Source organism: Balaenoptera physalus, assembly GCF_965194825.1.
Source record: "Balaenoptera physalus genome assembly, chromosome: 20".
Classification (NCBI taxonomy): domain Eukaryota; kingdom Metazoa; phylum Chordata; class Mammalia; order Artiodactyla; family Balaenopteridae; genus Balaenoptera; species Balaenoptera physalus.
The window spans coordinates 40,910,616-40,923,193 of NC_138901.1; the positions used below are offsets into that span (position 1 = coordinate 40,910,616).

A 12,578-nucleotide genomic window follows, 5' to 3' on the forward strand; every position below is an offset into this window, starting at 1 on the left:
CATTTCTATATCTTCATTGGAGAAGTGTCTACTCAAGTCCTTTGTCCATTTTTGAATGGGGGTTTTGTTGTTGAGTTGTAGGAGTTATTCTGCATATTAATCCTTTATCAGATATTTGCTTTACAAATATTTTCTCCCATTCTGTGGGTTCTCTTTTCACTCTCTTGATAGTATTCTTCGATGCACAAAAGTTGAAATTTTGATGCAGTCCAATTTATCGATTTTTTTTTCTTTTATTGCTTGTGCTTTTGGGATCCATTGAACATAGCCAAATATGATGTCATGAAGATTTTCCCCTATGTTTTCTTCTAAGAGTTTTATAGTTTCTAGCTCCCAGTATTTTTATAAAATTCCCTCCACATAGTGCAGGGTTCCTGACTTGAACTTTGAATTCTGATCTCTCTAAGGGTAAAATTAACAGTCAGTATTACTGTGAGGACATGGTAGAGAATACCAAATTTCATTCTGTTTAAGCTTAAGTGTTTATAGCCTCTTATTGAGAGAAATTATAAGCTGGATGGGATGACGGAGATCATCTGGTTTAGTACTTTCACTAAAAATAGATGAAGACTGAGATCCACATTTTAAAGGAACTTAAAAATTAGTTTCCTAAACTTTCAGTAAAAATTGTCTTTCTATTTTCTCATGCAATAAAAAAGTTTAACCCACTTTTTAGTTTCTTTAACAATAATACTGTTAACTATTTTATAATTAATGATGTAACATAGAATGCAAAGAGCTCTGAACTAGGAGTTAGGAGGCTTGCATTTTAATTCTGGCTCTGCCATGATTTATGTAATGTTTGAACATAGGGATGGGAAGTGATAAAGGGTGATATTTAAGTGATATCTAACCTCTATAAGGGGGGACTGACTCTAAGGTTTAATGCCTTATTTCTATCAGGATTACTGAATTTAGTGGTGTGGGTTGTTGGTGGGGGACAATGTTATCTAAAATTTTCCCATTTAATTACCATTTTATTTTCATTTAGATTTGCAGATGATTATAAAGTCGCTATTCAACAGACTTACTCTTGGATAAATCAGACTGATACTTCAGATAAAAATGGGTTCTTGGTTCTACCAAAAAATAAGAAACGTTTACGAGAGAAAACAGCAGTTCATGTGCTGAATTTTTGGTGCTTAAATCCAGCTGTGGTAAGCATATCATGCTGTAAATGAGAATTCTGTCTTCTTGCTCAATACCAACAATTAAATAAATGTGCTTGACTGTTTTTTTTGACTGTTTTAAAGATGATTTTATGTATCTAATGTTGTTTCCTTTTAGGCCTTTTCAGATATTAATGGCAAGGTTTGGACGATTGTTTTGACATCTGGGACATTATCACCAATGAAATCCTTTTCATCAGAACTTGGTGTTACATTTACTATCCAACTGGAGGCTAATCATGTCATTAATAACTCACAGGTTAGGTTTTCTTGTTGTTGTTTTTTTTTGAAGGCTCTTAGTCTTTTTACCTCAGTAAAATTATAAACAAATTAAAAGGTAACTGAAGTACTGGCAAAACAGATCCTGATAGGAAAGTCAACATTTCAGTTTTAGAATAAAGGAAAATTTGTCAGCTACTTGGTAGTGTCAACAAAAGGAAATACCAATAAATAGCATTCCTTCAACCCAGTGAGTAAAAATATACACTTTCAAGGCAAAGACTGTATTGCAATTTCCTTATTTAAATAAGTTTTAAGTTTTTTAATGAAAATTAAAAAGAAAACAAAAATTCAACTTTTTTTTTTACTGTAGTTCCTGATTGTTTAATTATTTGTGTTTTTCTTTTCCATTAGACTATGGTATATCCTCATTCTAATTTTTACATCCTCATCTTTCCACTGCACCTAGATTAATACCTGGTATTAGTTAGCAAGTGTTCAGCACGTTTGAATATCTGAAATGAATTAAAAGTATTCTTATGAGTCCTGTGACTTAAGATTTTAATTTTATTATTTATTTATTTATTTATTTATTCTTTTTTTTGTTTTTATTTTTGGCTGTGTTGGGTCGTTGTTGCTGTGCGTGGGCTTCTCTAGTTGCGGTGAGCGGGGGCTTCTCCGTTGCGGTGTGCAGGCTTCTCTTTGTCATGGCTTCTCTTGTTGTGGAGCACGGGTTCTAGGCGCACAGGCTTCAGTAGTTGTGGCTTGTGGGCTCTAGAGCACAGGCTCAGTAGTTGTGGCGCACGGGCTTAGTTGCTCTGCGGCATGTGGGATCTTCCTGGACCAGGGCTCGAACCTTTGTCCCTTGCATTGGCAGGCAGATTCTTAACCACTGTGCCACCAGGGAAGCCCAGATTTTAATTTTTTATAACAATACCATGTAAATGTTACTTTAATTTTCCTAAGGATGTTTGAATTGTCATTTGTCAGTCTGCTATTTCTTTTTAGGAAGTAATTTAAAGTGGTTAGCTACATGCTTAATACCACCTGTGGGCCTAATACAATTCTAGTTCTTTATAAAGAGCTATAGTTTTCAACCAAGAAGTATTTTTGGAAATTACTGGCATTTAGTAGGTGAGAGCCTTGAATGCTAAACTCCTATATAACCAAGGATCGTGCTTTCCAAAATCCAGAATGCTCCTGTGTAGAAACATTGCTATAAGCAGTATAGCAAAGGAAAAATATATTTTGCACATTTTCAAGATATTTTCCTTAGAGGTTCATATATATATGGGAAGTTATTAGTAAATTCAGCATGTATTTTTTCAAAAGAATGTTATTATAGGTTCTATGTTCTCAATCTAGTGCACAAAAGCCCGTTTAACCTGTAATGTCGCTAAATAATAATTAACAATAATAATAATGCTAGTTCAGCTGGATTCTGTTATAATATTTCCCCCAACTTTTAAAAAGTTTATTTTTTATTTTAATTGTGGTAAAAAACACATGTCGTAAAATTTACCATCTTAACCATTTTTAAGTGTATAGTTCAGTTTTGTTAAGTATATTCACACTGTTGTATATAACCAATCTCTAGAGCTTTTTCATCTAGCAACACTGAAATTCTATTCTTAAACAACAATTCTCCATTCCCGTGTCCTCTCAGCCCCTGGTAACCACCATTCCACTTTTTGTTTTTATGAACTTGACTATTCTAAATACCTCATGTAAGTGGAATCACAAGGTTTTTGTGATTAGTTTATTTCGCTTAGCCTGGTGTCTTCAAGGTTCATCCTTGTTGTAACATGAATCAGAATTTCCTTCCTTTTTAAGGCTAATATTCCAGTTGTGTGTGTGTGTGTGTGTGTGTCACATTTTGTTTGTTCATTCATTCATTGATCACCCCAAATTTTTATTTAAAAAATTATAACTTGAAAAAATGGAAAAAATAGTATTAATATAGTGAATATCTTTATACCCTTAACCTAGATTCATCAGTTTTTAACATTTTGCATTTGTATATATATGAGACAAAGAAAGAGAAGAGTAATATTGCAAAATGTTGATGATTACATTAATTTTGGTTATGGTATTAGAAAGTAATTTGTAGACATAGTGACACCTTGCCCTTAATTAGTTTAGCATGTTTCTCCCAAGAACAAGTACATAATCTTGCATAACCACAGTATCATGATCGTATCCAAGCAATTTAATATTGATACAATAGAATCTATATTTTTCCAGATATTCCCAATGTGTCTTTGTTTTTTTTTTTGATGATAAATACATTTCATCATTTAATGTTTAAGCTCTCACACTAGATTTTTACAAGCTGGTGAACACTGACAAATTATTTCTCCCACAGAACTATAACCACATGTTCCGGGACAGTATAAATATATGGTTGAGGTAACATTAATACTCATCACCATTTTATCAATTATATAATAAAACAAATTGTCAAGTATCCACATATTAAGTTACACAGCTCAAAAGACATAAAACATTAAATGTCTGCTCAATTCATTAGCAGAAACCCACTTTTTTTTTTTTTGGCAAGAGAGGTTGGGAATCACACTTCAAACAAAAATAAGTTGATAAACAACTTCAGATAAGTTTGAAAAAAAATTACAAGAATTTCAGAAATTTTATGATTAAGAATTGTTTTAGCTACAATAACAAAGTATTTCTACCTTTTAAAAAAATATTTACTAAATTAAAGTACATATTCTACATGTTCTGCACAAGACAAAGGCAACATTTAACTAAAAATACTTAATAGCCCCCTCCCATTCTTTTTTCAGGCCCTCCCTGTAAGTTACACCCCAAAGTGCAAACATTAAAATTAACTGTAAGGCTTTTTTGTCTGGAGACATTAAAGACATGTGCTTCCGTACAATGTAGATTTTCTATAACAGCACAAAATGAGTTTTATAGAAAGACATTAAATAATCACTGTAAGACTTGGTTAATTTAAAAAAAAAAACAAGCAAATCTGATGTATACTGGTATGAATGTGGAAGATGTAAACATATCGTGAGCAAATAACCTCATAGGCCCTACTTTCTATGTTGGAAATGCTGGAAGGAATAAACCACATAAGGTCCAGAGTTTTCATAGTTCCTGGGATTTTAGTTCTATATCATACTAAAAATATACAAGTATTGTGCTGGGTATTTTGGCACCTAGTCTTTCTAAATTTCTTATATATTGCTAAGATTCTGGCATGGAAACAGATTTAAAGGCATGACTCAGTACTGCATGATTTCAGGAAAGGTCATTTGGTACAAGCGATAAGCACATTTTAAATGCTGAACAGAAAGAATCCTTTGCTAAGTGGCTAAGTAGGTTGATCATAACCCAAACATAGAGGTTGCAATTCTGCCAGGCTTGTGGCCTGGTAAAACTGCTTTTTGACACTCCTATGGAAGTTTCATCAGACTTTCCCAAGGCAACGTGCTGGCTAACATGTACGACAAATTCCGTCTGTCTAGGTTCCACTTCCAAGCAATGGCATCAGGCACCCCAGTTTTATTGAATGCAACAGTTGTTTCTATGACCATTGGAGTCTTTGAAGCACAGCCACATTTTAGGACGATACTTCTCCAGATACAAAAGTTGATTGCTGTTAAAAGCTCCATGCCGCTTTTGTCTTATGAACTGTACTGCATCTTCATATTTCATTCCACCTTCAATTAATGCTAGGATGACAAGCACTGGACCTCTCTCAAGGCCTGCAACACAATGAAAGGCAATACAACAACCAGGGTCTTCATGAAACTTAATTTTCACAAGACTTAACCAGTCATCAACCATTTGGTTAGATGATGGTGCACCATCATCAAAAGGCCAATCGAGAACATGGATGCCTTCTTTCTCCACAAGAGTAGTGTCATAAGTTGCTTCACATACTCTTACTATTGTGGTAACCATACTTATTAAGTTCCTGTATAAATTTGTTTAAGGTTGCATTAGTTGGATTGTGTGTAATGAGAAATCTCATGTTCTTGTAAGTGACTTCCACAGGAGCTGGACAGTTCATTTGAGCCATGTTAATTTAGTTAAAAAACACTCAATAGGGTTATGAAAGAATTTTAAAAATTGAATACAGAAATGATGCAAAGAAACTGAGTCTACTTCAATATACTCCACTTGAAATTCTCAGTGCTTTCGAGTATGAAGTTGGGAGTAATGGGAAATGAAATGAACCTCCTAACGAGAAGCAGCAATTCTTCAATCCAGTAATACTGAGGCAATAGAAAGGAAGTGCACTGAGGTTTACCCCATCCAGGTCAGAACTCTTGTAAAAAATGCTCTGTGGGTTTCAATTCAACACTTCTGTGTCCAGGTTAGCCACTCTTATGGGGGCTTCTTGGTGGAGTAGTAATGAATTTCTACAGTTCACTTGTCTGCATAGAGGTCGTGCTGTGCCTGGCAGTAGTCTCCACTGCCGTTCAGAAACTCCATAAATGTGTGACCAAGAACACCACAGAACTGCCTCTCTAGCCTGTTCTCTTGGCGTAGGTTTGGTTATCCCAAGAAAGGTCCACTCTTGTAGCTTCACTCTCAGGGCACCGAATGCTCCCAATATGTCTTTTATACCTGTTTATTTTTCTTATTCTTGATTCAGGATCCAGTCAAGTATTATATATTGCATTTGGTTTTCAAGTCTCTTTAGTTTTTTTTTTTTTCTTATTTTAGACTGAAGTATAGTTGATTTACAGTATTAGTTTCCGGTGTACAACATAGTGATTCAAAGTTTTTATAGATCATAAAAACTCCATTTAAAGTTATAAAATATTGGCTATTATCCCTATGCGGTACAATATATCCTTGTAGCTTATTTATTTTATACATAGTAGTTTGTACCTGTTAATTCCCTACCCCTATCTTGCCCTTCCCTCCACTAGTAACCACTAGTTTGTTCTATTTGGGAATCTTTTCTGTTTTGTTATATTCATTTGTGTTGTATTTTTTAGATTCCACATGTAAGTGATAACATACAGTATTTGTCTTTCTCTGTCTGACTTATTTCACTTAGCCTAATACCCTCCAGGTCCATCCATGTTGTTGCAAATGGCAAGATTTCATTCTTTTTTATGGCTGAGTACTCTTCCATTGTGTGTGTGTGTGTGTGTGTGTGTGTGTGTGTGTGTGTGTGTGTTTATACCACATCTTCTTTATCCATTCATCGGTGATGGACATTTAGGTTGCTTCCATATCTTTAGCTATTGGAAATAACACTACTATGAATATTGGGGTACATGTATCTTTTCAAATTAGTGTTTTTGTTTTCTTCAGATATACTCCCAGAATTGGAATTGCTGGATGATATGGTAGTTCTATTTTTAGTTTTTTGAGGAAACTCCATACAGTTTTCCATAGTGGCTGCACCAGTTCATGTCTCTTTAGTCCTTAAAATAGTTTTCTTGCCCATTTTTTCTGTCTTTCATGACATTTTTAAAGAATTCAAGTCACCAGTTGTCCTTAGGAATATTTTATAATCTGGATTTTTCTGATTGTTTTCTCATGATAAGATTCAAGTTAAAGTGTTTGGTAAGAATACTATATAAGTGATATTGTTACTTCCCATTGTATCATATCAAGAAACACATACTGTCAGTTTGTCTTATTACTAGTTGATCATTTGATTTAAAGTTGATTAAACTGGTATCCATCAGATGTCATCTTGCAAGATGTACCTAATCTTGTATGTCATTTCCAAATATAAGACTATTACATTTTTCAACAATCTGAAGTGTTTGTATTGTCTTTAGAATACTAATAAAATTTGTACTTTCTCTTAGTCAAATTAGCTATACTAAGGCTAGACCTATGTGAATGTAGAGGAATTGCACATAACTGTAAAATTTGGTGGGTCTAATTTTCTGACTATAGATCTTTGAGCATCAGGGAATTTGTGAAACAGTAGTTCCTGTCATAATTGAATCTTAAGAGACTTAACTATAGCAGATCGTACCAGCCCTCATCTCTTATTTTGGATTCATTTCTGATTTATTCATTTCATTTGTTCCTATCATCTAACAAAATGTTACCTGCTTAATTTTGTAAAGCTATTGAGGAAATACATAAATATAACCTGTTTTTCTTTCATCCTAAGAGAATTAAGTGGTCTGCCTAAAGTAAAACTTTCATAAATTAAATCTATATATAATTAATTAAAGATAATAGGAAAAATCCCCAACAATTTAAAAGTAAATTTTCTCTAAACTCATTGCTTGATCTTTTTTTGACATACACATAATTAAGGCTCCCAAATTAAATGCTAATTTGCCTGCCTCATTTAAGCATAACTCTAATACTGACATATTTATATTCCAGGTTTGGGTTGGCACCATTGGGTCAGGCCCCAAGGGTCGCAATCTCTGTGCTACCTTCCAGCACACGGAAACATTTGAGTTCCAGGATGAAGTGGGAGCACTTGTGTTATCTGTGTGCCAGACTGTGAGCCAAGGAATTTTGTGTTTCCTGCCATCTTACAAGGTAAAGGAATATTTATTTTTTCTTTTGCCTTTAAAAGATCATGTGGCATTATCACCACAAGCAGCAGGGGAATTACAGTTTCCTAAACTTCATATATTATTTTACTTGTTTATTAAGATGCTGCCTGATTGTTCTACCACTGTTTTACTTGAAAGTCTAAAAGACTAAAGGTCTTCGAACAGTGTTAGTTATATAAGAGAGCTATTTTTGTATATGTGATTTTTATTCTTAGGGGCAGGTTGATATTTTCATGGTTAAAGGAAAAAGCATTATTTTCACTTGGATAAATTACACTATTTGAATGTTTCAGTAATCTGAATAAGACTTTCTTTGTTGCCCATCGTGGTTTTTTTTGGAGTATAATTGCTTTACAATGTTGTGTTAATTTCTGCTGTACAATGAAGAGAATCAGCTATATGTATACATATATCCCCTCCCTGTTTGACCTCCCTCCCACCCACTTCCCCCCATCCCACCCATCTGGGTCATCACAGAGCATGGAGTTGAGCTCCCTGTGCTATACTGGAGGTTCTCACTAGCTATCTATTAAGTTGGCCCAACCCAGTATTTTACACATGGTAGTGTATTTATGTCAAACCTAGTCTCCCAGTTCATCTCACCCTTGCTTTCCCTCCCTGTGTCCACATGTCCATTCTCTACATCTACGTCTCTATTCCTGCCCTCGAACTAGGTTCATCTGTACCATTTTCCTAGATTCCACATACAGGCATTAATATATGATATTTGTTTTTCTCTTTCTGACTTACTTCACTCTGTATGACAAACTCTAGGTCCATACACATATCTACAAATGACCCAGTTTCGTTCCTTTTTATGGCTGAGTAATATTCCATTATATATATGTACCACATCTTCTTTATCCATTCATTTGTCGATGGAAATTTAAGTTGTTTCCATGTCCTGGCTATTGTAAATAGTGCTGCAGTGAACATTGGGGTACATGCGACTTGAATTATGGTTTTCTCAGAGTATATGCCCAGTTGTGGGACTGCTGGGTCATATGGTAGTTCTATTTTTAGTTTTTAAAGGAACCTCCATACTGTTCTCCATAGCGGCTGTATCAGTTACATTCCCACCAACAGTGCAAGAGAGTTCCCTTTTCTCCACACCGTCTCCAGCATTTATTGTTTGTAGATTTTTTGATGATGGCCATTCTGACCTGTGTGAGGTGATACCTCATTGTAGTTTTGATTTGCATTTCTCTAATAATTAGTGATGTTGAGCATCTTTTCATGTGCCTCTTGGCCATCTGTATGTCTTCTTTGGAGAAATGTCTATTTGGGTCATCCTTCCATTTTTTGATTGGGTTGTTTATTTTTTTGATATTGAGCTGCATGAGCTATTTGTATATTTTGGAGATTAATCCTTTGTCCGTTGCTTCATTTGCAAATATTTTCTCCCATTCTGAGGGTTGTCTTTTCGTCTTGTTTATGGTTTCCTTTGCTGTGCAAAAGCTTTTAAGTTTAATTAGGTCCCATTTGCTTTTGTTTTTATTTTCATTACTCTAGGAGGTGGATTAAAAAAGATCTTGCTATGATTTATGTCATAGAGTGTTCTTCCTATGTTTTTCCCTAAGAGTTTTGTAGTGACCGGTCTTACATTTAGGTCTTTAATCCATTTTGAGTTTATTTTTGTGTATGGTGTTAGGCAGTGTTCTAATTTCATTCTTTTACCTGTAGCTGTCCTGTTTTCCCAGCACCACTTATTGAAGAGGCTGTCTTTTCTGCATTGTATGTCCTTGCCTCCTTTGTCATAGATTAGGTTACCATAGGTGCATGCTTTTATCTCTGGGCTTTCTATCCTGTACCATTGATCTATATTTCTGTTTCTGTGCCAATACCATACTGTATTGATTACTGTAGCTTTGTAGTATAGTCCGAAGACAGGGAGCCTGATTCCTCCATCTCCTTTTTTCTTTCTCAAGATTGCTTTGGCTATTCGGGATCTTTTGTGTTTCCATACAAATTGTAAAATTTTTTGATCTAATTCTGTGAAAAATGCTTTGGGTAGTATAGTCATTTGCACAGTATTGATTCTTCCAATCCAAGAATATGGTATATCTCTCCATCTGTTTCTGTCATCTTTGATTTCTTTCATCAGTGTTTTACAGTTTTCTGAGTACAGGTCTTTTGCCTCCTTAGGTAGGTTTATTCCTAGGTATTTTATTCTTTTTGTTGCGATCGTAAATAGGATTGTTTCCTTAATTTCTCTTTCTGATCTTTCGTTGTTAGTGTATAGGAATGCAAAAATTTTCTGTGCATTAACTTGGTATCCCTCAACTTTACTAAATTCATTGATTAGCTCTAGGAGTTTTCTGGTGGCATCTTTAGGGTTTTCTATGTATAGTATCATGTCATCTGCAAACAGTGACAGTTTTACTTCTTTTCCAATCTGGATTCCTTTTATTTCTTTTTCTTCTCTGATTGCCATGGCTAGGACTTCCAAAACTATGTTGAATAATAGTGGTGAGAGTGGACATCTTTGTCTTGTTCCTGATCTTAGAGGAAATGCTTTCAGGTTTTCACCATTGAGAATGATGTTTACTGTGAGTTTGTTGTATATGGCCTTTATTATGTTGAGGTAGGTTCCCTCTTTGCCCACTTTCTGGAGAGTTTTTATCATAAATGGGTGTTGAATTTTCTCAAAAGCTTTTTCTGCATCTATTGAGATGATCATATAGTTTTTATTCTCTAATTTGTTAATATGGTATATCACATCGATTGGTTTGCATATATTGAAAATCCTTACATCCCTGGGATAAATCCCACTTGATCATGGTGTATGAGCCTTTTAATGTGTTGTTGGATTCTGTTTGCTAGTATTTTGTTCAGGATTTTTGCGTCTATGTTCATCAGTGATACTGGTCTGTAATTTTCTTTTATTGTGATATTTTTGTCTGGTTTTGGTATCAGGGTGATGGTGGCTTCGTAGAACGAGTTTGAGAGTGTTCCTCCCTCTGCAATTTTTTGGAAGAGTTTGAGAAGGATAGGTGTTAGGTCTTCTCTAAATGTTTGATAGAATTCACCTGTGAAGTCATCTGTTCCTGGACTTTTGTCTGTTGAAAGATTTTTAATTACAGTTTCAATTTCATTACTTGTGATTTGTCTGTTTATATTTTCTAATTCTTCCTGGTTCAGTCTTGGAAAGTTGTACCTTTCCAAGAATTTGTCCATTTCTTCCAGGTTGTCCATTTTATTGTCATATTGTTGCTTGTAGTAGTCTCTTATAATCCTGTGTATTTCTGCAGTGTCAGTTGTAATTTCTCCTTTTTCATTTCTAATTTTATTGATTTGAGTCCTCTCCCTTTTTCTCTTGATGAGTCTGGCTAAAGGTTTATCAATTTTGTTTATCTTCTCAAAGAGCCAACTTTTAGTTTTATGGACCTTTGCTACTGTTTTCTTTGTTTCTATTTCATTTATTTCTGCTCTGATCTTTATGATTTCTTTCCTTCTACTAACTTTGGGGGTTTTTTGTTCTTCTTTCTCGAGTTGCTTTAGGTGTAAGGTTAGATTGTTTATTTGAGATTTTTCTTGTTTCTTGAGGTGAGATTGAATTGCTATAAACTTCCTTCTTAGAACTGCTTTTGCTGCATCCCATAGGTTTTGGGTTGTCGTGTTTTCATTGTCATTTGTTTCCAGGTATTTTTTTAAATTCCTCTTTGATTTCTTCAGTGATCTCTTGGCTATTTAGCAGCGCACTGTTTAGTCTCCATGTATTTATGGGTTTTTTTTTCCTGTGGTTGATTTCTAATCTCATAGCGTCGTGGTCAGAAAAGATGCTTGATACAATTTCAGTTTTCTTAAATTTTCCAAGGCTTGATCTGTGACCCAAGATGTGATCTATCCTGGAGAATGTTCCGTGTGCACTTGAGAAGAAAGTGTGTTCTGATGCTTTCGGGTGGAATGTCCTATCAATATCAATTAAATCTATCTGGTCTGTTGTGTCATTTAAAGCTTGTGTTTCCTTATTTATTTGCTGTCTGGATGATCTGTCCATTGGTGTAAGTGGGGTGTTAAAGTCCCCTACTATTATTGTGTTACTGTCAATTTCCCCTTTTATGGCTTTAGCATTTGCCTTATATATTGAGGTGCTCCTATGTTGGGTGCATAAATATTTGTAATTGTTATATCTTCTTCTTGGTTTGATCCCTTAATCATTATGTAGTGCCCCTCCTTATCTTTTGTAACAGTCTTTATTTTAAAGTCTATTTTATCTAATATGAGTATTGCTACTGCAGCTTTCTTTTGATTTACAGTTGCATGGAATATCTTTTTCCATCCCCTCACTTTCAGTCTGTATGTATCCCTAGGTCTGAAGTGGGTCTCTTGTAAGACAGCATATATATGAGTCTTTTTCTGTATCCATTCAGCCAGTTTGTGTCTTTTGGTTGGACACTTAATCCATTTACATTCAAGGTAGTTATCGATATGTATGTTCCTATTACCATTTTCTTAATTGTTCTGTGTTTCTTTTTGTAGGTCTTTTTCTTCTCTTGTGTTTCCCGCCTAGAGAAGTTCCTTTAGCATTTGTTGTAAAGCTGGTTTGGGGGTGCTGAATTCTCTTAGCTTTTGCTTGTTTGTGAAGATTTTGATTTCTCCGTTGAATCTGAATGAGTTCCTTGCTGGGTAGAGTAATCTTGGTTGTAGTCTTTTCCCTTTCATCACT

General features: G+C 34.7%; 1 protein-coding gene and 1 pseudogene across 9 annotated transcripts in view; one reads left to right on the forward strand and one right to left on the reverse strand.

Moving 5' to 3' along the window:
• The window catches only part of BRIP1 (BRCA1 interacting DNA helicase 1), a 209,870-nt gene that overhangs the window by 86,104 nt on the left and 111,188 nt on the right, over window positions 1-12,578 (forward strand). For all 8 annotated transcript variants that reach the window (XM_082439919.1, XM_082439925.1, XM_082439926.1 and 5 more), the window contains 3 exons: window positions 992-1,157; window positions 1,288-1,428; window positions 7,731-7,892. In XM_082439919.1, coding sequence (XP_082296045.1) covers window positions 992-1,157; window positions 1,288-1,428; window positions 7,731-7,892 — 469 coding nt within the window. The remainder of the gene's footprint in view (window positions 1-991; window positions 1,158-1,287; window positions 1,429-7,730; window positions 7,893-12,578) is intronic.
• Window positions 2,069-7,724, reverse strand: LOC309649741 (protein tyrosine phosphatase type IVA 1 pseudogene; annotated as a pseudogene). The gene has a single exon. The product of its transcript is annotated as a protein tyrosine phosphatase type IVA 1 pseudogene (transcript).